At 29.0% G+C, this 27,584-nt stretch overlaps 7 protein-coding genes across 15 annotated transcripts; 3 read left to right on the top strand and 4 right to left on the bottom strand.

The window, feature by feature from the left end:
- The first annotated feature begins 15 nt into the window (after positions 1 to 15).
- On the top strand, positions 16 to 1,492 carry LOC127066994 (sesquipedalian-1-like). The gene is made up of 2 exons (XM_051001398.1): positions 16 to 613; positions 702 to 1,492. The coding sequence occupies exons 1-2, from the start codon at positions 320 to 322 to the stop codon at positions 1,056 to 1,058; spliced, it is 651 nt and encodes a 216-aa protein (XP_050857355.1). The 5' UTR covers positions 16 to 319; the 3' UTR covers positions 1,059 to 1,492.
- LOC127066958 (protein KIAA0100) lies at positions 1,269 to 9,594 on the bottom strand. 2 transcript variants are annotated; one of them, XM_051001307.1, is made up of 14 exons: positions 9,228 to 9,589; positions 9,017 to 9,143; positions 8,748 to 8,939; positions 8,404 to 8,655; positions 8,138 to 8,299; positions 7,854 to 8,066; positions 7,488 to 7,755; positions 7,185 to 7,407; positions 6,236 to 7,106; positions 4,027 to 6,118; positions 3,694 to 3,938; positions 2,562 to 3,618; positions 2,275 to 2,492; positions 1,269 to 2,195 (listed from the first exon to the last, which is right to left on the bottom strand). In XM_051001307.1, the coding sequence occupies exons 1-14, from the start codon at positions 9,284 to 9,286 to the stop codon at positions 1,911 to 1,913; spliced, it is 6,264 nt and encodes a 2,087-aa protein (XP_050857264.1). In that variant the 5' UTR covers positions 9,287 to 9,589; the 3' UTR covers positions 1,269 to 1,910. The 2 variants fall into 2 exon arrangements, with proteins under 2 accessions (XP_050857264.1, XP_050857265.1); XM_051001308.1 differs by lacking the exons at positions 1,269 to 2,195; positions 2,275 to 2,492 and having other exon boundaries at positions 3,071 to 3,254; positions 3,322 to 3,618; positions 9,228 to 9,594.
- A 376-nt stretch (positions 9,595 to 9,970) lies between these two features.
- On the bottom strand, positions 9,971 to 12,970 carry LOC127066980 (uncharacterized). Of its 3 annotated transcripts, none has more exons than XM_051001371.1 (8): positions 12,862 to 12,970; positions 12,332 to 12,768; positions 11,940 to 12,268; positions 11,463 to 11,715; positions 11,194 to 11,348; positions 10,871 to 11,111; positions 10,588 to 10,720; positions 9,971 to 10,338 (listed from the first exon to the last, which is right to left on the bottom strand). In XM_051001371.1, the coding sequence occupies exons 2-8, from the start codon at positions 12,357 to 12,359 to the stop codon at positions 10,233 to 10,235; spliced, it is 1,245 nt and encodes a 414-aa protein (XP_050857328.1). In that variant the 5' UTR covers positions 12,360 to 12,768; positions 12,862 to 12,970; the 3' UTR covers positions 9,971 to 10,232. The 3 variants fall into 3 exon arrangements, with proteins under 3 accessions (XP_050857328.1, XP_050857329.1, XP_050857330.1); XM_051001372.1 differs by having other exon boundaries at positions 12,332 to 12,532; positions 12,862 to 12,960; XM_051001373.1 differs by lacking the exon at positions 12,862 to 12,970 and having other exon boundaries at positions 11,940 to 12,290; positions 12,332 to 12,857.
- Positions 12,971 to 13,053: 83 nt separating this feature from the next.
- On the top strand, positions 13,054 to 15,422 carry LOC127066981 (deformed epidermal autoregulatory factor 1). Of its 2 annotated transcripts, none has more exons than XM_051001374.1 (4): positions 13,054 to 13,320; positions 13,619 to 14,110; positions 14,205 to 14,666; positions 14,791 to 15,422. In XM_051001374.1, exons 1-4 carry the CDS (start codon positions 13,054 to 13,056, stop codon positions 14,989 to 14,991), a joined length of 1,422 nt encoding a protein of 473 aa, XP_050857331.1. In that variant the 3' UTR covers positions 14,992 to 15,422. The 2 variants fall into 2 exon arrangements, with proteins under 2 accessions (XP_050857331.1, XP_050857332.1); XM_051001375.1 differs by having other exon boundaries at positions 14,205 to 14,671.
- Positions 15,423 to 16,391: 969 nt separating this feature from the next.
- On the bottom strand, positions 16,392 to 18,916 carry LOC127066977 (U3 small nucleolar RNA-associated protein 18 homolog). The gene is made up of 8 exons (XM_051001364.1): positions 18,810 to 18,916; positions 18,508 to 18,666; positions 18,136 to 18,357; positions 17,877 to 18,048; positions 17,606 to 17,791; positions 17,346 to 17,537; positions 17,094 to 17,262; positions 16,392 to 17,018 (listed from the first exon to the last, which is right to left on the bottom strand). The coding sequence occupies exons 2-8, from the start codon at positions 18,612 to 18,614 to the stop codon at positions 16,555 to 16,557; spliced, it is 1,512 nt and encodes a 503-aa protein (XP_050857321.1). The 5' UTR covers positions 18,615 to 18,666; positions 18,810 to 18,916; the 3' UTR covers positions 16,392 to 16,554.
- A 164-nt stretch (positions 18,917 to 19,080) lies between these two features.
- On the bottom strand, positions 19,081 to 27,583 carry LOC127066974 (sperm-associated antigen 6-like). 2 transcript variants are annotated; one of them, XM_051001362.1, is made up of 10 exons: positions 27,449 to 27,583; positions 26,919 to 27,181; positions 26,513 to 26,723; positions 26,271 to 26,449; positions 26,033 to 26,206; positions 25,814 to 25,966; positions 25,588 to 25,737; positions 25,348 to 25,506; positions 20,486 to 20,631; positions 19,081 to 19,341 (listed from the first exon to the last, which is right to left on the bottom strand). In XM_051001362.1, the coding sequence occupies exons 2-10, from the start codon at positions 27,027 to 27,029 to the stop codon at positions 19,194 to 19,196; spliced, it is 1,431 nt and encodes a 476-aa protein (XP_050857319.1). In that variant the 5' UTR covers positions 27,030 to 27,181; positions 27,449 to 27,583; the 3' UTR covers positions 19,081 to 19,193. The 2 variants fall into 2 exon arrangements, with proteins under 2 accessions (XP_050857319.1, XP_050857318.1); XM_051001361.1 differs by lacking the exon at positions 27,449 to 27,583 and adding an exon at positions 27,247 to 27,395.
- LOC127066997 (uncharacterized) lies at positions 19,643 to 25,221 on the top strand. 4 transcript variants are annotated; one of them, XM_051001400.1, is made up of 5 exons: positions 19,681 to 19,936; positions 21,648 to 22,320; positions 22,623 to 22,904; positions 23,534 to 23,619; positions 23,956 to 25,220. In XM_051001400.1, exons 3-5 carry the CDS (start codon positions 22,692 to 22,694, stop codon positions 23,966 to 23,968), a joined length of 312 nt encoding a protein of 103 aa, XP_050857357.1. In that variant the 5' UTR covers positions 19,681 to 19,936; positions 21,648 to 22,320; positions 22,623 to 22,691; the 3' UTR covers positions 23,969 to 25,220. The 4 variants fall into 4 exon arrangements, with proteins under 4 accessions (XP_050857358.1, XP_050857360.1, XP_050857357.1 ...); XM_051001401.1 differs by lacking the exon at positions 21,648 to 22,320 and having other exon boundaries at positions 19,643 to 19,936; XM_051001403.1 differs by having other exon boundaries at positions 19,655 to 19,936; positions 21,648 to 22,874; positions 23,956 to 25,221.
- Position 27,584: the final 1 nt, after the last annotated feature.

Raw genomic sequence — 27,584 nt, 5'->3', positions numbered from 1 at the left:
CATATCGATACTTGCTGTCAATTGTTGTCAGCTTATATTTGAACACAAGTGATAAGTCTATTCCTTATAATTGCTGTTTTATGTGAAATAAAATATATAAAATAAAATATGTTAAATATAGAATTAGAATTTTTTAATGATGATTTTATTGGACATTGTAAAAATAATATTATTTAAATGGATCGGTGTATTCGATCAACCTTGGTCATTCTCTTCTTAATGTTGAGTCGTTGACTTATATTTTCTAATAAGTAACGTGTCTCGATATAATATCATTGTAATTTCATCTGTAATAGTTCATTCAAAAAGTTCGTACAGGATGAAAATCAACGAAAAAAATATGGTAGCATTTGCAACATCCGCAACACCAGTAGATAGAGAAGGCTGGTTGAATAAACGCGGTGAAGTTAATCGTGGGTATCAACGAAGATGGTTCGTTCTTAAAGGGAACATATTATTTTATTTTGATCGACGCGGTGATAAAGAACCTGTAGGTATGATCGTTCTTGAAGGATGTACTATCGAATTGACAGAAGACGAAGAACAGTTCGGATTTAAAATTGTATTCCATGGTCCAAACAATAGAAGCTATGCACTTGCAGCAGAGTCACAAGTAAATTATTATAGGAATAACAAGATAATATATATTTATTATAAGTTATTCAAATTATAATTATTTATTAAAATTTTATTACTTATAGGAATCAATGGAACAGTGGATGAAAGGTTTGGCATGTGCCAGTTATGATTATATGAGATTGATGGTAGCAGAATTACAACGTCAATTAGATGCTGCAGAAGAAGAAGTTGAAACATTAACTCCACCACCTCAGTCTCCTAAAGCACCACCAAGACAAAGACACAATCCTTTTAACAAGCCAGAATCTCATCACCGTTCTCAGAGCGTTAGATCTGCACCTGGTAGAACAGAAAATGTACCTCGTACAAGAATCACATTTAGAGAATTACATACAGCATATGGAAGAAGAATTCTGGCAGATTTGAATGCATGGAGACATGCAAAAAAAAATGCAGAAGCACCATTGATAACTCTATAATTAGTGACCATTTGTAAATATTTATATTGAAAGTATATTATTAGACTTGCAGTGTTAAACAAATTTAGTTGTAATACAAAAAATATTTTTCTTTGTCTTCATTTATATAATGCTTTTAACTATTTTTTTATTTTATGCTATTTTTATGATACATTAAATATTTATATATATATATATATAGGATGTGATAAAGTATAATTAATATAGGAATTTATGTACATATATTTTATTATCATTTAATAGTGCAAATACATGGAATAAATCAATAGCCATGCATGAATATCACAGAACCAATTCATATAAAATGATATATATTAATCGCGTATTTGTTAGCAAATACTGCAAAAATATTGTAGCAGAGTTATTCATTATAAGTTTGTTCTTTTGTACAAGCGTTTACATAAACGTACTGAATATGATTACATGAAACATTATTTTCGACATTTAACATTTTCCTAATTGTTTACAGTGAAAAAAATATAGTATGTTTTTATTAGCAATATATAGAAAGTCTAATATATATTGTACAAATCAATGTTCGGATAACATTTTAATACATTATTAGTGTTATTAATTTTACATTAGAATAAAATATTCGATTGAAGAAGCATAGCATATTTTATTTAATACTTATTGAAAATCTACTTTAAAATGAGATTTGCAATTTCTAAACATATAGATATAAAAAGCTATGCGATATTTATCATACGTTTATATGCAATTATTTTTTAATGCACAAAGCAGTATGATTTACATGATACAATTTCTGCGAGTTCGTTTAAATATTCTAATAATAAATTATATACTAAAATACTTTTAAATAATTCTTATAACAAAATTCGAAAATTATACTCATTTAAACTTAAAAACATTTCTTTTCCTTGCATCACCAGGAAGATGACGAGCTCCTAAAAGAAGCCGTGCCTTGTCTTCCTCTTGAGGAGCAGATTCTTCTTGTGGACCCCTTGGTTTGATTTGCAATTTTTGTTTAATGGCTTGGCTCAATATTACACGACGAGAATCGCTTTTCATGGCTAATAAAAGATCAAGCCATGTCCAAGTAACATTATGATATTCTAATGTCGGTATCACTAGCGCAAAATCTCGAACGTCCTCTAAATTTTTCTCTTTATTGCCCTACAAAAAATTGACCAATTTATATCATAGAATAGTAATGTCAATTTCAATCGATATATAAAAGTAGTATTAAAGTTACCTTGTAGGATACTCGAACAGGTACTTCTGGTATTTTAATGTATATAAACAACTTATTTTTATCAGCTCTCTCCTTCATTTTTTCTACATCATCTCTTCTTTCAATAGGTACATAAAACGATGAATCTCGTTGCGGTGCCGGTGGTTCCTCGATTCCTTCCGGATCTCTTTCCGGGAAGCAGAATTTCAGCATCGTATTGAAGAATTTTTTAGTTAATCCTAAAAATATAGTAACGAATAATAACGAATGATATAAAATGTTATTTTATCTCATCGTTCGTTTCTTACCTATTGTTAAAGGAACTACATTGATTTCGAAGTGTTCCTTTACTGAAATACCAGCAACAGGTGCTTTCTCTCTACAAAACACTCTTAAAGCTCTTTGCCTATCGACAGGCATGTTACTTTGTAATTCGGTCGGAGTCAAGACTTCTGTGTAGATTTGATTGGGTAATAAATTTGTCATTCTGACATATCCTAATTCCAAAAGATGTTCCACCGAATCGTCTGTTTTACTTGTTTTTGTATACAAGAAATTAGTCAGAATTAAGTCTGCTATACCTAATTGACCGTCCGCATCAGTGAGCCTCCATTGAGCATGTTTGAAACAAATTTCTGCAACTCTTGCAACTGCTGCTGGCTTATCTTTTAACGTCGTTGAAGCACTCGGTGGTGCGGTAGTTTCTTTATAACAACTTAACATCACATCAAGCTCTTCAGCTTTTGCACTAAGTTGTTCTTTACATTCAAAAACTCGAGCTTCTAATCGTTCCATTTCAGCCAATAAATCAGAATTTGATTCATCGGCAAGCGCTTTCTGTACTAGATATGTCTCGCGTTCTAATCTTCTCAATTTTGCAACTAATCCACGCACAGTATTTTGCAATTGTTGTATAGGTCGTTTTTGGTCTTCAACAGAATGTAATTGTAATTGAAATCTCATTCTTTGTAATCGTTCGGAAGCTTCTTTTCTGCGAGGCTCTACATACAATAACAAATTATTTACAATATCCAAAATCATTGCATATTGTAAGGAGTTCGTGCATACATCTAAATCATGATGCATTAATGTAAACGCATCTGCAGCTGATAGTTCTTTTCTTTCCCATAAACTGACTTCTTCTCTTGGTGGTGGTGGAATATTGTCTACAGATCCAACATCTAAAGCTTGACCATAGCCAACATAAAAAAACTCGCATTTACATCTTGATACAATACGTTGTAATTGATGTTGTGGTCCACCAGCACCACCTACGGTCTGACTAACTACACCACCTACACTTTGACCTGATCCTACAAGAGCTGGTACGTCTGGTAAACCTGCTATCACTGTAGAATCTTTTTCCTGCAATCGTTTGTTGTCAATGACGTTAATTCGTAATAGGAATAATTTATAATAGTAAATTATACGGAAATATACCTGTATGTTATCCAATGTCAACCACATAATATTGTCATCAATATTATCATCAATATTTGCACTAACTGTAGCATAATACTGCATACATTCTAAAGAACCAACCCAGGTAGTTTTTGAAACAAGTGTTCTCTCTTTCCATACAGGCCGATGAACCCTTTGTAATATTTCTGCTTTTGCTGCTGATAAAATCACATATCCGCGCGTTTCGATTCCTTTCAATAATACTTGGCTATTCACTAATGCAACTGTAACAAAAATAATTTATGACATAGAACAAACTATGAAATACTCGAATGTTTTATTTGATAGATCTGGTCTCTTGTTCTATCTTACTGAGCCAATTTTTGTGTAAAACGTCATCCTGGTGGCATGCTGCAAGTCCGCGTAATTGTTGACCTCTCGTTTGTACTGATAAATCATCACTGAACGCTACTGGTTTGTTGGCAGCTTCAGCAATTAATCTTTGCAACATTCCAGCAGCTTCTCCTTGTTGTGGTTTAGAAGATGTTGATGGTGTTGTTTGGGTAGGTGTATTTTGTGATTCAACAGCTCTGATTCTATTTTTATGTGGTGTAGAAGTACTTTCTCTATGAAAACCTTTCAGAGCTGCTGTTGATAAATTTTTTTTAAGTTGCTGCGTTTTAATAAATGAATCAAAAAGAGCAAATGCGACATCTCTGTTTGTTTTAGTCCAAGCTCCTTTTAAGTCATGTACGGCTAAACGATGAGTTGGATTATCGCCGCTTACTCCTGTGACCATAGCTTCTCTTCCATAGCTAACTCGAGCAACACTAAGACAATAACATTTCTCAACCGGCTGTCGTAACGAAGTACTTTCTTCTTCTTCTTGCAATGCACTTTTTAACCAAATTTCTGCATCGTTCAATTCACAATTCATATAAATAACAGACCATTCTGCTCTTGGACGGTGTATGAAGCCATCGTCGATCGGATGAAGAGCTAGATTATGTTCAGAGCTACATGCTACTTTTCCACCAGTTACTTCAAATCCTCTCTGCATAGCAAAGGACATCCAGTAACTTACATGAAAACGATGAAATGCTAATGTTAATCTAACTTTCCTGTAGTGCCTGCTTAATTGTTTTTTCCTTGGTCTAGTATTCTTAAATAGTGGACCTTTTCTTGTAGGTCTTGTCGCACCTGATAATATAAATTTTAAATTTTCAAACCATCTAAGAGTACTGCCATAAAGCAAGGCTGTTGGTGCACTTGTCAGTGTGGGAGATCCAGTGGGTTTAGTTTCTAAAGATAAACTAACATTTAGATTTTGTGAACGAAATGCACGGAAAGAATCGTGTTCTTGATTGCTAGAATACTCCGGTAATCTATCTGGAGCACAAGGTATTGCAGCATGGTGATCTCTTGGATCACCCAAACAAACCCACGCTAATTTTATGCTTAATCTGACATTAGGTAAATGTAGTAATCTACAATCATCGTATTTGCTGGCTGTGCGAACGTATACATCAAAATCGCCTTTAATTATAATTTTGCCTTGTGTCCAATCAAGTTCTAGACCCGTCCATGTTAATTCCATTTCTTCAGTAGTATTATAAGGATCTAAAGAGCCATGTAATAAAACAGTTAATTGTTTCACACACAAAGTTATTCTACCATGAAGGGCTAATCTCATTTTATCCCAAAATGGCAATGGGGGACTGGGATCTCGAGATGGATGGATTATCTTTTCAAAGCTAAGATTACATTGTGCTATAACTGGTTCCCAACATGGACCAAATGCATATCTGAATTTATCTATGTCCCAATTAAGGTCATGATAGTACTTTAGCGATGTCATTCCTCTTTCTACAACAATATCATCCCATGGTGGTCCGATTTCAATTCGTACCGTACGTCTAGCCCTAGGTAATGGTACAGCTTCAGCGCCAGCTAATCGACCCCAAATACTAAGACTTTCGACTAAAAGCAGCGGTTGGGGAAAATCTCGCAATTGTAATTTCCATTCTGCACATTTTAAACTGATGCCTCTGACCCAAAGTGTATTGAACTCCAGGCCATCTTCGGGCCAAGGAGTTTCTGGATCCATTTCTCTTATAGCTTTAGTTGCATTTTCTGTACCATTTATAGAAGGATCAGATAAAGTCAATATTTCTAAATCCAACATAGACCAAGCAAATAATCTTGTTCTTGCCGGTCCTGTACGTTGCATTTGTTTCCATCTCTGTACATAGATTTCTGCATTTTTTTTATTCAGACTAGCATATAATTCTTCTACTTTATCTTGTGGGAGAAGTAAGTGAGCACGACAAAGTTCTTGTACTTTGGCGTCTAACATCGCTTGACGTTTCAGACTTTCTTTATATTCATCTTCTAAAAGTTCATAATTATCCCGTAATCGAACTTCAAATGGATCATCGCTTACTTCAAAAATCCACTCTTTAATCTGTAAATAATGCATAGCAACATTAAAAGTATGCAAATGTAAATAACTTTTTTTTATAATTATCCAAAAAATGCTTAATAGTATATTTATCATAAAATAATAAATATATATATTTACTTTTATAATTAGATCACATGGCAAATGTGTTTGTTTAATTGATCCTGTTGAATGAATGTCCTTTAACCATCTCTTAATACTAAACAGTTCATTTTGTATAGCTTCAGTGAACTGATGTTCATAAGGAAAACAAGCTTTAACTGATTCAATATTAAGGGCCCAAGTTTCATTCCATTCTAAGAAAAATCCTTCATTATTTTGTCTTTCTAAGCGTACTTCTTCATTGTTAGACACTCTGACTAATTCAAATCCTTCAATCATAATTATGTCAGCCATATCTAATGTCGCACGGATATAATTAAGCTTCCATTCACCCTGTACCCAACGTAGTTGATCCGAAGAAAGTTCCAAGAAGTGCTTTGGTGATATATCAATAGAAACAGTGATGCCTCCAGTAGCTAATAAATCTATAAAACGCTTTTTTCGTTGAGTGCCTACATCTCTGTTCGTTAATGTTTCTTTGGATATAAGAGATCTAAAGTCCTTAGATTCCATCCAAAATAGTAAAAGACGTAAATGTAAATTAGGGCTCCATGCTATGCTTGTACCATCAAGACTTATATTTATAATATCTGAACTAACAGCACATTTACATTTTCGTATAGCCAAAAATGGATGAGTTAAAGCTTGTGCATGTTGACAAACAACTGGTTCATATTTATTAAGAGTTATAGCACTCACTCCTTCAGCAACTGCTACAAGTCGTTTAACATTATTCTCCATACTTGCAGCGTCAAGACGCATCATAATGCATAACTCATTTTCGGCAATAAAAAAAACATTGCAATTTGTAACTTTCAGATTTAATTGAGTGGTATTTTCCGATCTTTTAATTTTTTCTTTTGTCGGTTTTATATACTTTTTACAACACCTGCAAAAAATCTCCATATTATAAACGTAAAATTTGTAATGAAAATCATATTACGAACATACGAATTTAAAGAATTACTTGAAAGCTTGCTCAAGAAACCGGGCGAGATCTAAACTCCATTCTGTTACAAGAGCATCTACAGCAATTCCTATAGCATTTGTACGAGTTGTTGCTAATAATACGCCAACTGAAAGTGGGCTACCCCAACAATGAGATGTTTCAAGATTATTTGTAACAGCTCCATTTAAAGCACAAAATAAAGATTCAATTATCAATTCAGTATTGCAATCTTCGACTTCATCTATTCATAAAAAAACTTACATTATCAAAATTCTATTAAATGCTACAAGATAAAATTATTTAATTGAATTCAATTTATACCTAGAACTGTATTCAAAGAAAATTTCATGTGTGCTACTCCACAAGAAGCTTCTGGTGCATCTGGAAGCTTTATAACCAAAGATGAGTCATATAATTCAGTATTTATCTTAACTTCAACCCATGGCAGTTTTCTGGTTAAGGACACGCGATCAACAGGTTTAGGTATTTCGTTTTGTGCACTTTGCAATATTGATTCCCAATCTTTGTAATCATAAAAGATTAAAAGACTACTCAATTGAACTGATATTTGTAAAATATCTTGCTCCATCTATGTGTAAAGAATATACATATTTATAAAAAAAAATTAAATATACATATATACATAAATTTAAAAATTTTTTTAATGTTACTATTTTGTAAACTTACTTTTGCATCTATTAGTAATGATTGTAAAGTAACAACAGGAAATTTTCCACGAATGGACAAGCCTTCTAAATTCACAGTGAAATTTAATTGAGGGCTATGTGGTTGAAATTTTGCTATAGCTTGCAATCCTTTCATTATACCTTCTAAGCCAATAATACCACCATCTTCTCGTCCTGCAATGACAGAAGAATTTCCTATCTTCAACATAAAGTCCTGAAATATCAATTGTAAATGTAATTAATATATATAATTATTAAGAAGCAAGTATAAAGATTAATTCTTACCTTTGGTATAATCGGTGCTAATCTAGCCAGCAGATTATCAGTAGATTTACTATCTATGTTAGAGCATGAAGCCCCAGTTGTTAATGATTTTCTATCTCTTAAAAATTGCATAAGACCTGGTCCTCCAGAACCTTCTGTTTGTGTCACAGCAACATACAATTTCTATAAACAATATTTTGTTAAATATAATTTAATTGGAAAAAATAAATTTTGTATTATCCGATTATAAATGCTATGCTATATATAATGGCTATGTGACATTATACCTCCACTGAAATTTCTCCTTGAGCTTTAAGAGTTGCTTCTGCTGTACCTGCAAAAGTGATCTGCGATAAGCAAGCATCAGATGCATGTCTTAATAGTTTCATTGCTCCTCCAGAAACTGTAGCAGATGCTAGCAAAGTACGAGCTCCATGTACAACGCTGCCATCTAAACTGAGACTTTCTGCACTGCCATTAGCTAACCAACCATTACCAAGTGCAAGAAGACTCAAATTTTCAATATGTACAGCCATAAACTAAAAGATTATATACATAAATATATTTAATAGATATATATTTTTTAGAAATAATCAAAATTTTGATAATATTTTTATAAAATATATGTTACCTGTACAAATGTTATGATTATTGGTGAAACTTTTTTATCTCTAAAATCTAATAATTTACTTGCTTCTTTCGAATGATGGTTAGATTCAATAGGAACATCTTTATTAATTCTAACATCACGCATAACTACTGCTAACAATTTAGCTACATCGCTGCTAAATAAACTGCTACGAACACTTATTTCTTCAACTTGCTAAAAGTAAACAAGATATATATAAAGTATATTAATGTTTAAATCAAAAGAACAGATAAACAATATGTGATACTAACCAATGTAAAGCCATTCTTGGATACATTAACATCACGGAGAATAAAGTACGGTAAAGAAATATGACCAACCCTTAGATGTATTTTATATTTTCTTTTTACTAACCATGCTAAAAATCTTGGAATTACCCTGTAATAATTGAATAATTACAAATTTGTTAGAATGAAAAAAGAAAAGAAAATATACAATTCTATATATAAATCAGGTACTTACCAAGTAAAATTACAGTATAATATAAAACAGACTATAAAAAAGGCAAATAAGCCAGTCATTTTTAATTACATAATATTACATAATATTGCAAAAAATGTCATTTTCAGAATTATGAATTCTTCATATTGTTAAAAACAATAGTTTTCTTAGATAGTTAACACATTCACTTGTTGCAGGTTAACTTTTTATGCTAAATATATAGAAAGTTTTTAGGCAATTATTTTTTTCTTACATGGTATTCTTAGATTTTCTCTCGTTTCTTACGAAAACGATACATCGAAATATTGATCTTACATTGCAATGTGTTATAGAAAAATTTAATATACGTAATATTAAAAGTTTCAAAAGTGACGTATTAAAAATTGACTTTCGCCATTTGTCCATCTCATCGTATATATCGTAGAGTCTAGCAGAATAAGCATGAATAAATGATTTCAGTGCCAATCTTTTTGTTATTGTTTGCTATGTAATATTCTTTACATAAAAAACTCATTCTGTTTAATTTCGAATCTCTATCCCCTCGTGTAAAGGTAATATGGGAATAAAAACCCTAAACTTTATCACTTTTTTTTCCGTTACTATTTGAGGAAAAAAAAGAGAAAATAGTTATATATTAGCTGTACTTCATAAATATATATTTTCTTTCTTCTTCTTTTTTTTTTTTTTTTTTTTAGAATTATAAATCAATTATCAATGAGGTTAGAAAAAAATAATTTATTTTTTGAGAGTGGTTTTTGAAACAAACTTGAATGATACCCATGAAAAAAAATTAAGAATAATACTATCTAATTATTATCTGTAGTAATATTATTTTGCGACAATTTACAAATTATTTAATAATTTTAATATCATCGAACATCGTGTACTTTATGTTTCATTGTATAATTAAATGCAATTTATTTCTAGATATATTTTTATAATTTTTTAACGTTTATGCACGAACTTATTAATAAAAAAAGATGTAGAGAATATTTGTAATAAGAATTTTGTAGGAATATGTTTAAATTACCAAGGTGTGTAAGTTCCAAGATACGTGTGACAAATAGGACAGTAATGATCGGTACTTTTACAAGAATTCAACCAATATGGGATCATACAACAAGGCCAGCATCTATTGTTAACATCAATATCGATAAATCATTAATAATTAATTCTAAGAAAAAAATAATTTATATAAACGAATATTAAGATTATGCAAAGTTATACATGTTGTTTCCATAAATCCTTATATATTTATGTAACATGAAAAAAAAAAAGATTTTATCTAAAGTACTATCTCTGTCGTTAATAAATGAATTAATATATAAATACTAAAAAATTATTGAAGGGTTAATAACACTTTTTGTTTTCATTTACTAACCCACAAAGACAAAGAAGAAATGCACTTAAATGTGTGATACTCGATCGACGAACTTCTGTTAGAGTAATGACAAGGGCTAAGCATCGTGTACAAATAGTAGTTATGGGTCTTGGAGACCAAGAATTAGCACTTGCTGAAGAATAGATGAAAAGAAAATGAAAAATATTTTAGTTACATAAAAATTTTTTAATTTCATATTATCACAGTAAGATTTAAATAAAATATTCTTATTTGTTACGAAAGAATAAGATTTTAATAAATTTTATGTTAATAAGATATTTACGTGAAACAGAAAGATTTTGTTCCGTAAAATATGGGCTAAGTTGAATACCCTGAACTTGAGCATAACTTGGTGGAGGAGTAGGTGCTACAAAAGACGATTGATTCGTAGCTGGAAAAATAAATCTTCTAGTATTGTGTAAATTTGTTCGTGTAATAGCCGATTCTTGACGTAATGTTCCTGGGCTAACATATATCGATGAATATGTAGGTGGAGCCCCTCTCAAATGTTGAAGCGTATCTATCTGTTAGCCAAATTGATTAAAAATACGAAGAAGCAACTACGAGAAAATCGATTAAAATGTAGAAGAAATAAAACATTGCAACCTCTTCGTCTGTCGATGTAATACAACACAGATATTTTCCGAATCTCCAGATTCGACGAGATTGTCTTGCTCGATTAGCGAAATTATTTCTTATGGATGATATACTTCGTGGTAAATTGAACGTTTCTTCGATCGACAATTGTAAATCTCGATTAACTTAACAGGAAAGAAAGAGGTAATTATAATACGTTTAATTTTTTATTTGTTTTTATAATAAATGAATCTCTTACAATCTGTACTACACTACATTTTATTAATATGGAAACTTACATATCAACGATGGATCGTGTTGATCGACTACATCTACAAGTATACTGCGTACATCGGGCGAACGATTATTATAATCCGTAGTGATTGTTAGAATCTCGCTTTTAGAAATAGATCCTATAGAAGATAAAGGAGTAGTGGATATTTGTAAATTATCTTTTGTTGATACAGATGCCATAGTTGACATGGACGAAGAGTAAGGGGTTGCAGCTTGCGTTGTTGTAGCGTCACAACTAATTGTAAGTTTCATTGACATCTTTGAAGCGATACAATAAATTAATCAAATAATTACATACACATATAATGCGCGTTATAAATACTTAATCTCAATATGATTGATATATAATAAATTGAATAAATCGTCGTTATGTGTTTTACTAAAAAGAAAACTCGTATGTTTAATATAAATGGGAGAAAGAAAAAGATAGATAGAGAGAGAGAAAGAGTGAAATCTTTTAATTTATTTTTTTATATTTATACCTCCTTCGTTTGCTTTGCAGAAAAAGTAAATTTTGAACCGTTAATAATCTTTCCTTCGATATTGGTTACGTCCTGCATCGATTCATTGTTTGAATTATCTAGAAAAGGCAAATCAGTCGGTGTATCTTCTTCGACATACGAAAAAATTTTCTCCGAGTTCGTTGATGATGCACCTTCCATGCTTGGCTTAATCATTTCTAACTTCATCAAAACTAAAGGTTTTTGTATCGTCACTATCGACGATTGTTCTACGAGTTGAGAATCATTTGATACTTCGTTCGATCTTTCATTTTCGTATAATTTCGAATTCGCTGCATTATTTGCAGATGCTATAAAAAAATGTGACATTTACTAAGAATTTATATTAAAAATATAAGAAATATAAATAATACTTTTTTCTCCGATAGATTGCTTTTTCATGATCTTTTGCGGTTCATTCTTCTATTCGCAATAATTAATAAAAAGTCTTTTCATTGTCACTTTTCGAAACTGAAATACTGTACCATATGTATAATGTATTTTTACATTATATGTATTAATAATATATCGTAATGAACGGTAATCCAAAATGTGTGCTTCAAGATTTGCGCACTCTGAAATTATATTGACGAAAATGTGAAAGATTTATAATATCATTGTATCATTCACTATGGGATAAAACATTATCAAATAAAATTAATTATTATTGTTTTATTCATTCAACAAATATCTACGAACCTTATATTCTTTTTTTCTAATAAATTCTATATTCGTACAATTAAATATAACCTTAAATTGTCATTGCAAATTCGATTTTACCGCCGCGTGAAATGAATAAAGATGTCGCTGTCTAATAATACATATTCGACTTATTCTTTCTTTGAGATGTTAGAAAGATTCAAAAAAACAACAGATAAAAAACATAAGAGATTCTTTATCTCACCAAAATTATCCTTTCGAGTAAAAATATGCAAAAAGAAAAAACATATCCTTTTGTGAAGAGACATAAATTCGTAAGAATGGCGATAGAGTAAGAGAGAGAAGCGCTTGCTCGGCTTCATAAAAGCGTTTTGCGTGGCGCTATTAGGAGCGTGCGCGCTGATGCCATTACGTGCGCGAGGCGAGAACAGCCGAAATGGAGGAGAGCCAAACATCGGAAAGTGTCGCCGTGCTACCGGACATGTCCGAACCGTTGACGAGCGAAACCGAGGAAGCGTCCGCCCTAACGACCGAACACGAGGCGCATCCTGTGGCCGTCACGGCGAGCGTCACTTCTGTACCGGGTGTTCCGGGTGTTCCTGGAGTTGGTGTACCGGTTTCTTTGCCTGTTGGTTCTATCATCGGTGTGGCAAACTCTACCAATGGGACGACCTTCAACGTCATCACCTCAGAGCAATTGCAGGTATATAAAAAAAAACGAAAGATATATTCATCACATGCTCGATCAATTCTAAGGTCATTTGTAAATTAACGATTAACGAAATATTTGAAAATTTAAGCAAGTTCTTATGTAAATGATATACATATACTATATATATATGTGTTCTATATGTTACACGGTTATTTTCGTCATTGAATCTTATAATTTATGTATAATACATGAATAATAGAAGTATGTTTAAAAACAAAACTGTATTTCATCAGTTAAATTAATCAGTTTATGTTATTTTAACGATAATACAGTAGTTCTCCTTTTGTAGCTACCAGGTTCTGGACAATTCAAACAAATGCTATGCGTTGACAATGGTTTCATCTGTGAACCACGTCATGACAAAGATGCAGATCCGTTAAGGTGGAATGGAGAATTGAAGGCAACTCATATAGTTATTCAAAATAGTACGGATGAGGCTGAATCTGAGCAAATACATGTATCTGCAGCTAATTCGCAACCAATATGCAGTTGGTCAGAATCTGCTAATTTAGCAGTCTTGCCTGTTAGATGTAAGAATACAAATGCAGAATTGCATAAAAGTAGATTTGGATCAGGAGGTAGAGGACGGTGCATTAAATTAGGACCAGACTGGTATACACCAAGTGAATTTGAAGCATTTTGTGGAAGAGCATCGAGTAAAGATTGGAAAAGGAGCATCAGATTTGGTGGTAGAAGTTTACAAACACTTATAGATGAACAAATTTTAAAGCCACATGCGACATCATGCACCTGTGCTGCCTGTTGTGATGATGACAGTGCAGTGAGTAATTTAATTTATTTTTTGTTTTGGCTCTCCTGTAAATATCTGGTTTGTAAATTTAATATTAATCATTCACTACAAAACCTGCTTGCAGACAGGTCCTGTACGATTATTTACACCATATAAACGTCGAAGAAGAGCCAGGGATACCTCTGATGGTGAAACTCCATCTCGAAAACATAAAAGTGAAAATTCAAGGGATGGTAGTAACAATGATGAAAGCGACAATGAAGTAGTTGTTCCTGATAAAGAAGTTTGGCCACAATTTGTATCTACAGATGGTTTAGTGGTACAACAATCTCAAGATCAGGATTCTGTAGTGCAGGGCGTGCATCAAACAGAGAATGGACAGAGTGAAGATATTTTTAAAAAATTGGATGAAATATCCAATAAAATGTTAAAGTTAGCTTATGAATTTAAACGTACGGTAGATGAAGCAAAAGAAATCAATAGACAACAAAGAAGAGAACAAGCATTAGTTGCACAATTGGGTGGCAGAGGAGATGTTATTGAAACTGTTGGTCTGCAGCCTGCATCTGATACACATAATAAAAAAGTAACGTTAAGTGTGTTTGTGCTTTTGTGTATTGCATATAAAATATTTTTTGCTTGCATGTATGATAATTTATTTTTTTTTTCTTTTTCTCTTTTTTTTTTAAATAAAAACTTTCTGTTTTTAGTGTGCCAATTGCAATCGAGAAGCATTTGCTGAGTGTTCTTTATGCAGACGTACGCCATACTGTTCTACATTTTGTCAACGTAAAGACTGGGCTGGTCATCAAGTAGAATGTGTGCGAGGTGCTGCTGAAACAGTTATGCTTATAGTAGAAAGCAGTAGTACAGATACTAGTGCTCTTGCCACAACTACAGGGGACCAATAGCTAGTGTTTCTTACACCCATTCACCAAAGGAATGTAGAAAAAGAACAGTCTACTATAGAAACTTCACAATTAAAAAAAGAGATGAAGACTTGAGATATGAAGATTCCTGGCTAATGGAAGCCTACAAAATTTTGTATATATTATAGTGGCTATTTTTTACATAAGTTAAAGTCCAACTATTTAAAGACTATCAATGAACATGTATAAAAGCAAGTTGTTTTTGAAGACCACACTCATGCATTAACATAATGTATATCTGTATAAATGTTTTGATAGTACATGTCACGTGTGGAAAACTCGATCCCTTCAAGAAGGAAAGTTCGTTGTATATATGTTAGTTACTATAATAAGTATAATGCTACATTCTTAAAACTGTATATTTGGAAGGAACGTTAAAATGAAAAATGACCAAAGGAGAGGTAATCTTTAAACTTCTGTAAGATTATTTGAGTATTGGGTTATTCAGATATTTCATATTGATTTTTTATGGAAATATAACAACAACATTTTTTAATTTTCGCAAATATTAATACTGAAAAATTTAAACAATTGTATTGAAAACCATTTACAATTTTTCTGAGCAACCCAATATAGTGTCATATCATACCTTTGTTTATAATATAGTTTTATAGGAATAGAAACCTTTTTTAATTATAAGCTTTTTTATGAAAGTGATATTTTCATATAGAATTTTAGTACAAATATCAAGTATATTATATTTCATTATCCATTTTCTAGATTGTTTTAATCTAAATTGATTGGCATTGTACAAATACACCATTTATTTTGAATATAATTTAAGTATGATTTAATGAGGCAATAATGATTAAGTTATTTTTTTAAGTCTGATATAAACCCATCATTTTCTTTATCCTGATTATTGATAAACATGTATAACAGCTTATAATATTCTTGAGATTTCTAAAAACAAATATTATTTATAATTTAAACTTAAACATTGTTTTTTTTTTTCCCCTGAAAAAAGCACTAATGTGTATATCTGTTTTTCATAAGCAATGTATTGTGAATAGCTATAACAGTATCTTTAAGTTGCATTTAGGATTATCAAGAATTATTTCTTTTTGTCTTAAAGATTCATGAATAGGAAGAGTATAGAATAAAGTACCATCCTCTATCATCTTTTTTATTATCTTTATATATTTTTTTATGTACTGAAAATAGAATTGATAAACATATATTTACATTATATTTAAAAAATTCGCGCACATTACTTTTTTACATTTCAAAAAAAAAAAGAGGATAAAAAATTTCGTATCATTTATATATAGTGATAAAAGATTCTAAGTTTAAATTACATTTTGTACATACTCTTGTTTGTATATGTAAAATTAACAATTTACGATTACCCATCGTATATTTGAAAATGTATTTATAATACATAATTAGGTTAAAAAAAAATACATATAGCAATGGTATGTACAGGATTAGCAAATACAAAGTATAGATGATAAGATGTGAATGTTTATAAAAATTTAATTTACGAAATATCTTTGTAAAGTTTATATCGATTATATATTTAGAACATTTTTACAAAAGAAGTGCTTAATAATTTCCATAATGTTTCAATCTGTATAAAAACGCTTTATGTGACCTATTTGATATACCTAAGTAACCACTGCTAGGAGAAAAATCAATAGCAGAGGGCATTGACATTGTTGTTTGAAATGTGGGAAAATTTGAAAATACATTAAATGATGGCAAATGTAACATTTTAAAAGCATTTGCCTTTTTATCAGAAGCCATAGCTAATATCTCTGATGTAGGGTTGAATTTTAATCCAGTAATTGAAGTAACAAGATTGAAAATTGCTTTAAGAGGCATTGGAATTTTTTCTTTTAGTACTGTATTTATATCATACAAATTAACTACTCCTTCCCTACTACCAGTAGCTAAAAATTGACCATTTGGAGATATTGCAGTAACTAAACAAGACAAACATCCATCATCCACTGCACGATGTATACACGTTCGACTTTTTATATCCCAAATATACATTTCATTGCCATCTTCAAACATATGATAAAAAAAATATAGAATTATATAATTTTTCTTTGAAGATAATTAAAATGTTTATAACTTACCTCCGTGCGTTATGAGTGTTTTATTGTCAGGGGTAAATGAAACTGTTCGACATTTTGTATTCATATTCAAAGTGCCAATAAGTTCTTTAGAAGAACTTGTTAACAGATAAACTTCACCTGCTCTACCACACAATGCTATCAATCGACCATCAGGTGATACTTCATATTTCTAAATAACATAATTTTGAAAAGTTATTCAAATGGAAATATGTAAAAGAATATCATTAATATAATTCAAATAAGCTTGCAAACCTTCATATTAGTAATACCATGTGGTAATGGTATTTTATAAGTTTTTCCACTAATCAAATTATAAGAATGGCAATATGAGTAAAATTGAGATCCTAGTAGAATTTCTGTTCCTTCTTTAAGAAATTTTGCTCTACTTATTGGAAATTTCTTATATTGCATACTGTATAATTTATTGTTCTCTATACCATCAATCTGTACGCATTAAAAAATTTCCTTTTATATATATCAACAATTTAAACAAAAAAAATATTTTTACTAACCTGAAAAAGAGATAAAATACCAGATGAACCAGCAATAAGAGCTAACGTAGAGGTTGGATGGAATTCTAAACTTGATATTACAGGACCTTCATTAAATGTCTGCTGATTTATTGATTTCAATGCTTTAATATCAATAGTTCCTTTTGGTAAGCTCTTCATTCGTGGCGCTTCTAAGTGAGAGCTATGCTATAATTGAAAATATTTATTTATTTAAATATAATATATTAAATAACTTTATTTTAATTTCAGTAATAGAATCATATTAAAATACCTTCAGGATTTCATAATCTGTATCATCAAAATTTTCTTGTGTTCTATCAATTTCTGCCCATTTTGGAGTACCTACAAGATGTTTGTACTTATTTTCTAAGAATTCTGTATAAAACTTCTCTGGCCTTTTGCTGGGTAACTTGCGATTTTGAATATTTAACGCTGTTTCTACACTTTGTTTATTTCAAAATAAATTTAATTAATGCACATAAATAACAAAATGGTAATTCACACATTTTAAAAATATTTTATATACTCACGTATAATGTCCATCATCTTCATCTACCCAGACTACTTTTTTTTTCTTTATTTGTTCATTTGTATCTATATCAGAATTTTCAGAAAGTATATCTTCATTAGCTTCCACATTATCTGTATTACATGTGCGTGCAATCTTGCTCTCATTTGCTTCTTCAATATGATTTTCATCTGGTAAATTATTTATAACATCACTTGCATCTCCAAAAACTATCTTTTCTAATCTATAAATCAATATTATAATTATAAAAAAAAAATATGTAATATATTTGAATTAAATCTACTTTTTTAAATATTTAGTAATGTATCATAGCTGAAAAATTATTTGATATAACAATTACTTTATATAACAAATAAAATATCATTAGATTTACCTAGCTTCTTCTGTAGGATCATATGAATTTATTTTTCTTTTCTTTTGAAACATATTAAATTTCTTACTGCGCTTTATAGGACCTTTTATTATAACATTAGTATTCATATTGGGAATATTTGATATCGAATTCAATTAACAGATGCACTTTATTTCTTTCCTAAAATAAAAATATTTTATTATTATTATATTTATTGGCAGAGTAATTCTGTTAATCAAAAAGTATCAAATCATGTTAATCACATGTGTCAAATCATCATAATATATTTTAATATGAAAGATATAATATTTACTGATCCTTACCTTAAAATTTGAGGTTAAAGTAGTAAAACTTTTGTGAACGACACAGTCGATATTTAATTTTCACAGTATTCACAGATGTCTCTAATGTTCCTTTGATTATAAATTTTGTTTAATAAATACGTGAATCAAATATTTAGATGATTGCATTATTAGAATAAAAATAGAGAAAAATAAAGAAAAGAATTAATGTATGAAATATATATTTATTTATTTTAAGTAGTAGAATTTTTTAGTAATATTTATGTTATACTTTTTATCACTCGTACAAGTATTTATATTTTTGTTGTATATTTAAATATTTCCGATTTAGTATTTTGAATTACAAATTACAAAAATATTTTCTAAATACGAATGTTTCCACATATGAGTAATATTTTCTTAACTTTAACCTTGTTCGTCGTACATTGGGATAGAAAAGGTAGAATCAGAATAGTCCAATGTTTTCTGGTCCAATGATAATATGGAAGGACATTTTGGCTGATATTGTTCTACTGCTTCTAATAATGTTTCTGGATATCCTGGAGAATAATATCTGAAAAAAAAGAAACAATAAATTGTAATTTTTATAGATATTATTATGTTTTCAATTATTCCGAATGTTAATTACTTATATTATTATATTTATCTATAATACAAATGTATCAAATTAACATTTGACAAGTAAACTAAAAAAATTAATAAATTATTCTATAATTACTTATAAAAATGTATTGAATATTGTACATTTAATTGTACTATCTTCTTTATCGACTGTTAATGCGGTCAATCATTGCTTTTGCACAAAAGAAAGATCAAACAAAACAGGTGCATTTATGTTGAAATATTAATAAGAATGTGGAAAATGATACATGATAAAATGTAATTACTATTTAATATAATTGTAATGAAAAATATTTGAGGGCCATAAAATTATTGATCCACTGCAGCTCAGATTAAACTTTTTCAATAAGATCAGCTGTGTGACAATATGGCGGATACTTCGTACATTAGCAACTTGACTTAAATTAAGATACACACAAAACTAAAAAGACAGAACTAGATAGTTATTTATACGAACTGGCAGTGGAAACGACTTTAACAGGATTCAATTTTCTGTTAGTTACGAGGAAATTCTCGCATCTAATTCGGTGAGTACATAATCAAAAATACATTTTAACAGGGTTATGTTAAAAAGCAACTAGTGTTTTTGGTTACAATTTACTGTATAAGTGTTTAATTTGTCTATTCGAATATTGTAACATACAAAATATATAATAGAGAAAGTTATAGTTGACGAAAATGAAATTGACATAATATGATTAAACATGAGTATGAATCAAGTAAATTGATTTGATTATACATTTGAGATCTTGATTGACACCTTTATATTCTTTGGATCTTTTTTATTTTATTACTACTTTTCACTATTTATGTAAATTCATAATTGATTCTTTGCAGAAAAAGAAAAAAAATGTAATAATAGAATTGCATATAAAGCAATAACAAATTGTTATCAACTATTGCAGTAATATAATATTTACTAGTTTTAACTTCGATTCAATGATTTCTTCTATTCAAAAGATCTTAATTATTATAATAGTTGTGTGAAGATATAAATAGTTTAATAAATTAACAAAATAGATTGCGTGTGTGTGTGTGCGTGTGTGTGTGTGTATGTATAAAATGTGAAAAATGACCTTATAATTTCTTCAGGGAAGCAACAGTTGATTTGCATTATGTACTCCATAAGTATTGTGCCTGGTTCAGCTTGTATTTCTTGCACTTTTTTCAATGCACCTGATGTAGCAAATAATCGTCTCGCTCTCGCGTCGTGTGGCAATATCTAAGATAAATATTTCAAAAATTATATTTTTTGTAACTGAGTAATAACACTTCATGATTACAATAAATACATTATATAAAATACAAAAAATTATAAATGTATTATGAAATAAACAAATTTTTCATTGCTGCACGATTTATTATTATTATATATGTTACATATGTACGTTAACGTGGGTAAAAATTCGCGATCACATAATTGCATAAAACTTGCAAATAAAATTTTTGGTCTGGCCAGGAATGACTAGTTTAAACGTAACATAAAATGCAAAATTGCATGTTATATTTTTAAAATAATACACAAAATTTGTAGAATTAACAACTGAAATTTTTAAACTTTTAATGGAAAAAAATAAAATACGAATATAAAATATGAATAATAATTAAATGAAATGAGCATGATATATTGAAATATTTTATAAAAATAAAAAGTATTTTTGGACGAATAAGAAAACTGTATCCGAAACTATTAAAAATACATTTATTTCTCGATTCACGGGGTACATTTAATGAGTTTACCAGTCATATATCATACGCGGTTACGAGACGGATCTTATCGCTTTATCGAATAGTCTTATGCTTTGTAAATTGTAAAGATGCTGATGTAATACAAAATAAAATTCTGAGAAATCATTTTTTTTTTTAAAGTGTATGTCAGAATGATATCATTATTAAAGTTCATTAAGTATTCTATTATGTTTATCGTAAATCAAAATTAAAAAAAAAAACAAATGTAAATAAAATTTCTCAATAACAAATTTTGTATTTGATTATGATATGAAACTATGAAGAAAACATATAATACTTAATAAATAATTATTAAGTTTAAAATTGGAAAAAAAATAAAAATATGACAAAAAATTATGTATACGTCCGACAAGTATTACGTCTTATTTAGAAAATAAATATTACTTATATTTGAAAACAAAATTCTTTTTTCGTATTTATACACAAGCAATTGAAATTTGCGTTATTTGCAATTTTTCATTAATCATATCTTGTTTGTTGACTTTGCAGAGAAAGATTTGATAAAAAAAAAGTTACAACTTCAACGTTAGAGGATATTTATGAAAGGAATGGTGAACCGTGGGAAGATAATACAAAGTTATAAGAGCGTATAAAAACGCTGCTATTATATAAATATCATTTTATATTATAATTACATTTATTATAAATTTATCGTCAACATTATAAAAAAAAAAAACAACGAATATCAGTTTTGATCAAGTGCGTCGTGTGTATGGTTGAAGAAAAATTCAAGTGACGGATAAATCGTTAAGATGTACATATATCGAATTGATAGAGTACAGTGACTGAATCACCCCAAGAGATATTTAGATTATATTTTATAAAACATCAAGATCCATTGGTACACAAAGCCCGGACAACGAGACAATTGCCTTATATTTGCAACAGTCGCGTAACGTCTTTCAAATTTACGAAAGATATTAAAATCTTGTAGCAAATGACGTACCATTTGAATTTAAACAGAAGTTTCTATATAAACACATAAACGTATCCTACAAGATCAGTTTACGTAGATCAGGGAAAAAAGATACATCTCCGGGTTATTAAAGTATACATATACGTACATATACGTGTATAATTGTGTTGTATGTACATATATATACATATATCATATACTATATACACATATATATATACATACATACGTATACACACAGCATTTGTAAGTTAATTGATTGCTAATTACAGTATAAAAATATTAGAATACACCAGTAGTTTATTCATAAACTCTATGAAATATCTTTGTTTAATTTATTTGCATATAAAACTAATCTATTGTTGAATGTTAAAATTCATAATATACAAATTAACATTTAAAAAGATTTTCAATTTTATCATTATATGAACAAAATAATTGTAAATTGAAATTGTCAAAGTTATTTGTTATGAAAATAGCAAAACCACATTATAGCTTTTGTTATAATCAAATGAATATGAGTGTTTATTAAAAGTGCTACTTTTTAGAGAATATTTTAACAAGGAAGGTGATAAAAGTGTATAACTTTGTAAGCAGTAATATCATTGTTAATCAACATGAAAGACAATCCAGATTGTGTTATTCTCAATACGGGTGAAACACATAATTATCATCAACCTGTTTCTGCAAAACCTTCGGTCGTTTCAGTTTCAAGTATTGATTCTGATGTTAGTGATAGAAGGGATGTACGCGAAGAGCTTTATGCTGGGATCTTCAGAAGGCATAGAAAAACTATATTGGTAATAGGCAGTTTTCTAAAGATGCTAAAGGTGAATAGAAACATGAATAGTTATGCTAGCATAAAACCTAATGATGAAGCAGATGAATGAATTATTTATTTAATTTTATTGATAATTTTGCAAAATATTTTTATAGTTTAGTATCTTTTAAACATTATCATCACATATCTTTCAGCATCATTACAACATTCTTATTCACTTCTATTCTATTCATTTTATAGCATCTACATTATCAGGCAGATCTAACCATTATGATTATATTAATAATCATTATACGTATTTGTAATTGATCATGTATATTCAGTGAAAATGTTCTATGTAATATGAATTTTGTTTGGTTATCATTTTTGTATACTAATTCCAAAGGAATAAAAATATACCAAATAAGGACTGCCAAAGGAAATATCATGCAAAAAGATAGAAAATTTTCATGCATTTTTATATATTGTAACATAAATAAATAAAAAATCAAGAATTAAATGCATGAAGTAAATTAGAGATACTGACGTAATTTTCGATGTTTAATCAATATTTCATAAAATCACATAATAATGCAACCTATTATTCATTAATGCAATCTGCACTCTACTAAATGTAGCTTTTATAGGACGAAAATTTTTTCTTTATGAAAGAATAACATTATTCATTTCCTTTTTCAGAAATACTTGGACAGATTACATGCTCTGAACCGAATATTTGGTTTATTTGCCATACGATTTGAACATGTTGCAAGACAAAAATTTTGGTAATTTGGCAGTAAAATACATACTATGCAATTCTTTCTTCCAAATTTTATGATTTATGCTTTATGATATTCGTTTAATTGAGTGCTAGACTGTTTGTATCTGTTTTATTATTATTATTTTATATTTACTTGATACAAAATTTCAGTTATTACTGAATCTTTTTGATGATAATTTAATGTTTTATTCTTTATATTTATATAATAATATAAAATATGATAAAAATTTGAATATTAAATATTACTTTTAATGACAGATATTTTTGTTGAATAATTGGTCTGAAAAAGTAGAATTAATTAATTTTGCTAGAAACTAATCTTTTCCTTAATCCTTTTAAGGTGGAACTATTGAATAAATAAATTTATGGCAGTGATGTATAGGTGTATTATGAGAAAAGATTATATACACTGGGTTGTGCTATTATTATGATGAATCTTTTCTAAAAAGAATTATAATACCTATTTCTAATGTAATTAGAACTAAACATCATCAAGATGATGGAAAATGACAAAACACCAATACTTTAATATAACAAATTAAGTAGATTCATACAGATATCAAATCAAACGTTTTTTTTGTTACAATTCATTACTATATACAACTTTTGAGGCTTATTTAATATTTGTCTCTCCATTTTTGTACGTTTTGTATTTGTCTTTATATCAAATACTGCCATTAGAAAATATAATAGTTGAAGTAATAGGCAATAGAACATAGTTAAGTAAGAAATACATTCCACATGTTTTTCATGAAATCTTAACAAGTTCATAGTGTTATACACATAAAAAAAAAGAAAATCAATAACAAATTGTCCTTGTATTTTAGATGACCATTCAATGTCGAAAGACTGAGAAATGTGCTTTTTTGGAACTTCAAATGTGCCATACTAAAACTTAGAGCAAAAAATAATCTAAATATGTTTGTGTAATTAAAAATTTCTCTATTTGCTGTTGATTATAAAATTATTAAACAAAAACTATATAGCATATCTGTAAATCCTGTTAATTATTATTAATAGCTTGCAAGTATATCTTGTATGAAGATAATTAAATGTCAACATATTAATCTGAGTTATTATATGAAAATTAAAAATAAAAAATAGAAAGAGTATAAATAATATGAAATTAACGAAATAATTTATAAATTTTTAATATTTTGCAGTTATTACATGCAAGGTGGAGCTAATTGTATTTAGTAAATAGAAAAGGATTCTGTTATAAATTAAAAAGAAACAGTATCTTTTTGCATAAATATTTACAATAAAAGCACACTTATACAGCTGCTTGACCAATTTTTATGTAGAGCAAAAGATTTATATATGAATAGTTTCATAAATATCTATCAATTCACTCCTGTATTATATTTTACTTTATGTATATGAAAACAACTCATCTTATACATTAAATTTTATCATAAGCAATTATATATAAATAGATCAAAATATTTATGTTGGTTATCAACACTATGTAAGATATACAAAAGGCAATAACACCTGTTTTGTGTTTATATATTAATTGAAAAATAATATATAATGACTTTGTATGACACATCATTTGTACACATCTCACTGATATGTATAGATTAAATAATAAACCATTAATATTATATTTAATAATCTATAATGTAGTTTAATACCTACACTTTAAAAATTATTGATGATACTATTATGTATAGAACAATAATTTATAGATATTATCAGAAAAAATATTTATACTATTTTTAGAAATTACCTTGCTAAATTGTCCAAGCACATATTTCAAAATATTTGAAGGGGCATCAAACAGAAGTGCTTCTAGTGCTTCAATATGCAAACATTTTTGTAATATCTGTTTTAATGATGTATAACACTTTGTTTTCAAATCGTTTGAACTCTTTGGATTGATATAGAGCTGTTAATCAAATAAAAGAAAGGGAATGGAACAGATATACCATAGTGATTATAAATATAATTTGTGTAAGAACTTACATACTTCTAATAATTTTGAAAGAACATTTGCATCAGCTACTGATTTTGCATGTTCCGGTGTATGTTTTCCTATTTGACCTAATGTCCAAGCAGTTACAGCGAGTGTATGATCATCAGTTTCATTTTCTAACATTGTAGCCAATTGAATAACACTCTATAGTGATCATAAAATATACTTAAAAATACATGACTATATAACATATACTTTGTATCTATATTATATCTTATACCATTGATCCAATTATAGCTGCAGCAAATTGATCAGAATGGCCAGCAATATAACCAAGTGCCGTTATTGCAGGTAATTTATTTGTCAACTTTGATGTATTTATTAATTCATTTAAAGCACCTATACCTCCGACGTTAATAATCAGTTGAGCCAGCTAAATAATAAGATTCATGTATGAATTAGATACTTAATTGTAATAGCAACTTTATTGAAAATTTACTTCTGGTGTATGCTTGCAAATTTCTTTGGTAAGAATTGCTGCAGCTCTGGTTACATTTTCATCAGGATGACCCATATGTACTAAAACACTGGGAAATATTTCTGTCTCTATAACAGCTTCTGCTAAGTTTGTATCATGTTTTGCTATACTCCCTAATGTTGATAAAACTTGACGCTACATAAAAGATTTTTTATTAACAAAATCTTATAAGATTATATGATAAGTTGTATCAATCAACCTTCAATTTAACATCAGGATTAGATAATGCTTTTGCTAAATAAGATAGGGCACCAGCATCCACAATAGTATGAGCTAAATCTTCACTGTGTTTGCTTATATCACAAAGGGCAGATATACTAATTTGTTTAAGACATAATTCTGGCTCTTGCAAACATAAAACAAGGAGTGGTATTGCACCTAAACAATACATAATAATGACAAGTATCAGAAATTATAATTTTGTAACTATATTGTAATTACCTGCATCAACAGCAGCCTGTGCTAAACTTTTATTATGTCTAGCTATATATCCAAGTCCCCAAGCAGCTGCTTCTTTCACACCAGAATCAAAATCTTCTAAACATATAATCATTGTATCTAGTCCATTCATTTGTACTATAATTGATGCGGTTTCTGGTGAATGTTTTGCAATAGCACGTAATATAAACAATGCTGCCTTTTTAAAAAATTTCTATAACAATTTATTTTAAAAATAATATACTTGCATGACATACTAATATATGATATACTACTTATGAAATTTCATATATAAGTACTGCAAAACAATTTTATTTATACTTAAGAAAATTTAAAAAATTGTAATTAATTTTTTAATTTAATTTTGAACTAGCTAGGGCTTAAGTGCTTACATTCACAAAGCTCGTACATTTTGTTTTTCTATATTGTGCAACAAGCGAGGTAAAATATCTTCTTGAATAATATCTTGTGCCAGGTTAATATCATGATTCGCCAGTTTACCCAATGCAATTGCAGCCATATGCTGAATAGAAGGAACTACATCTGACAATAAAGGCCTAAGCAAATGTATAACACCCGCAGCCTCCAAACATTCAATATTATTAGGCTTTGATGCAAGATCAGCAATAGATTGTGCAAAAAGCAAACGTGCTTTTTGATATTGATCAAATACTATAAAATAAAAAATCTGTTAAAGTTTGTTTATATAAAATATACATATAGATAATTGAATATACCTTGTAAAATAATACGCGCTGTCATATTAATATATCAAAATAGACAATGGCTTGATGATTTACTCATAAATCTTTCTTTCGTGTTAATTTATACAGCACTATCAATTGTTTCAAAACGAAAAACTACCGCCCTTTGTATAAAACTATATCGCAGGCTAGAAACTTTAGATATTTAAAGTACTAAACTTTAAACCATACTAACCATTAATATTCCCAAATAAGTTTTTTGAATATTTGTTAGAAATAACCAATCAGAATTCTCTTAGAAACTAAATATTTTTCGTGAAAATGTATCTACATAATACACACACACACACACATACAAATTCAAATTGTGT

This window comes from Vespula vulgaris, chromosome 10 (assembly GCF_905475345.1).
Source record: "Vespula vulgaris chromosome 10, iyVesVulg1.1, whole genome shotgun sequence".
Taxonomy (NCBI): Eukaryota; Metazoa; Arthropoda; class Insecta; order Hymenoptera; family Vespidae; genus Vespula; species Vespula vulgaris.
Note: the sequence above shows the minus strand (reverse complement) of the source record. Positions and strands in the feature narration are given on the sequence as shown.

Bases quoted from the DNA above. Each gene is read 5' to 3' on its own strand.
- LOC127066994 (XM_051001398.1), top strand. From the start codon at position 320: ATGAAAATCAACGAAAAAAATATGGTAGCATTTGCAACATCCGCAACA. The intron at 614-701 runs GTAAATTATTAT...TATTACTTATAG, and splicing joins CACTTGCAGCAGAGTCACAA to GAATCAATGGAACAGTGGAT.
- LOC127066958 (XM_051001307.1), bottom strand. From the start codon at position 9,286: ATGACTGGCTTATTTGCCTTTTTTATAGTCTGTTTTATATTATACTGT. The intron at 9,144-9,227 runs GTAAGTACCTGA...CAATTATTACAG, and splicing joins TTATACTGTAATTTTACTTG to GGTAATTCCAAGATTTTTAG. The intron at 2,196-2,274 runs GTAACTTTAATA...AATTTTTTGTAG, and splicing joins CTGTTCGAGTATCCTACAAG to GGCAATAAAGAGAAAAATTT.
- LOC127066980 (XM_051001371.1), bottom strand. From the start codon at position 12,359: ATGAAAAAGCAATCTATCGGAGAAAAAA. The intron at 12,269-12,331 runs GTATTATTTATA...ATTTTTTTATAG, and splicing joins GCAATCTATCGGAGAAAAAA to CATCTGCAAATAATGCAGCG. The intron at 11,349-11,462 runs GTAAGTTTCCAT...TTTCCTGTTAAG, and splicing joins ACACGATCCATCGTTGATAT to TTAATCGAGATTTACAATTG.
- LOC127066981 (XM_051001374.1), top strand. From the start codon at position 13,054: ATGGAGGAGAGCCAAACATCGGAAAGTGTCGCCGTGCTACCGGACATG. The intron at 14,111-14,204 runs GTGAGTAATTTA...ACCTGCTTGCAG, and splicing joins GTTGTGATGATGACAGTGCA to ACAGGTCCTGTACGATTATT. The intron at 14,667-14,790 runs GTAACGTTAAGT...TTCTGTTTTTAG, and splicing joins CTGATACACATAATAAAAAA to TGTGCCAATTGCAATCGAGA.
- LOC127066977 (XM_051001364.1), bottom strand. From the start codon at position 18,614: ATGAATACTAATGTTATAATAAAAGGTCCTATAAAGCGCAGTAAGAAA. The intron at 17,538-17,605 runs GTTAGTAAAAAT...TAATGCGTACAG, and splicing joins GTATTTTATCTCTTTTTCAG to ATTGATGGTATAGAGAACAA. The intron at 17,263-17,345 runs GTTTGCAAGCTT...TATGTTATTTAG, and splicing joins ATGGTATTACTAATATGAAG to AAATATGAAGTATCACCTGA.
- LOC127066997 (XM_051001401.1), top strand. From the start codon at position 22,692: ATGAAAGACAATCCAGATTGTGTTATTCTCAATACGGGTGAAACACAT. The intron at 22,905-23,533 runs GTGAATAGAAAC...TTCCTTTTTCAG, and splicing joins GTTTTCTAAAGATGCTAAAG to AAATACTTGGACAGATTACA.
- LOC127066974 (XM_051001361.1), bottom strand. From the start codon at position 27,271: ATGACAGCGCGTATTATTTTACAAG. The intron at 26,724-26,918 runs GTACGAGCTTTG...AAATTGTTATAG, and splicing joins ACAATATAGAAAAACAAAAT to AAATTTTTTAAAAAGGCAGC. The intron at 19,342-20,485 runs GTCATTTTTCAC...CTTTTTTTTCAG, and splicing joins TTCCCTGAAGAAATTATAAG to ATATTATTCTCCAGGATATC.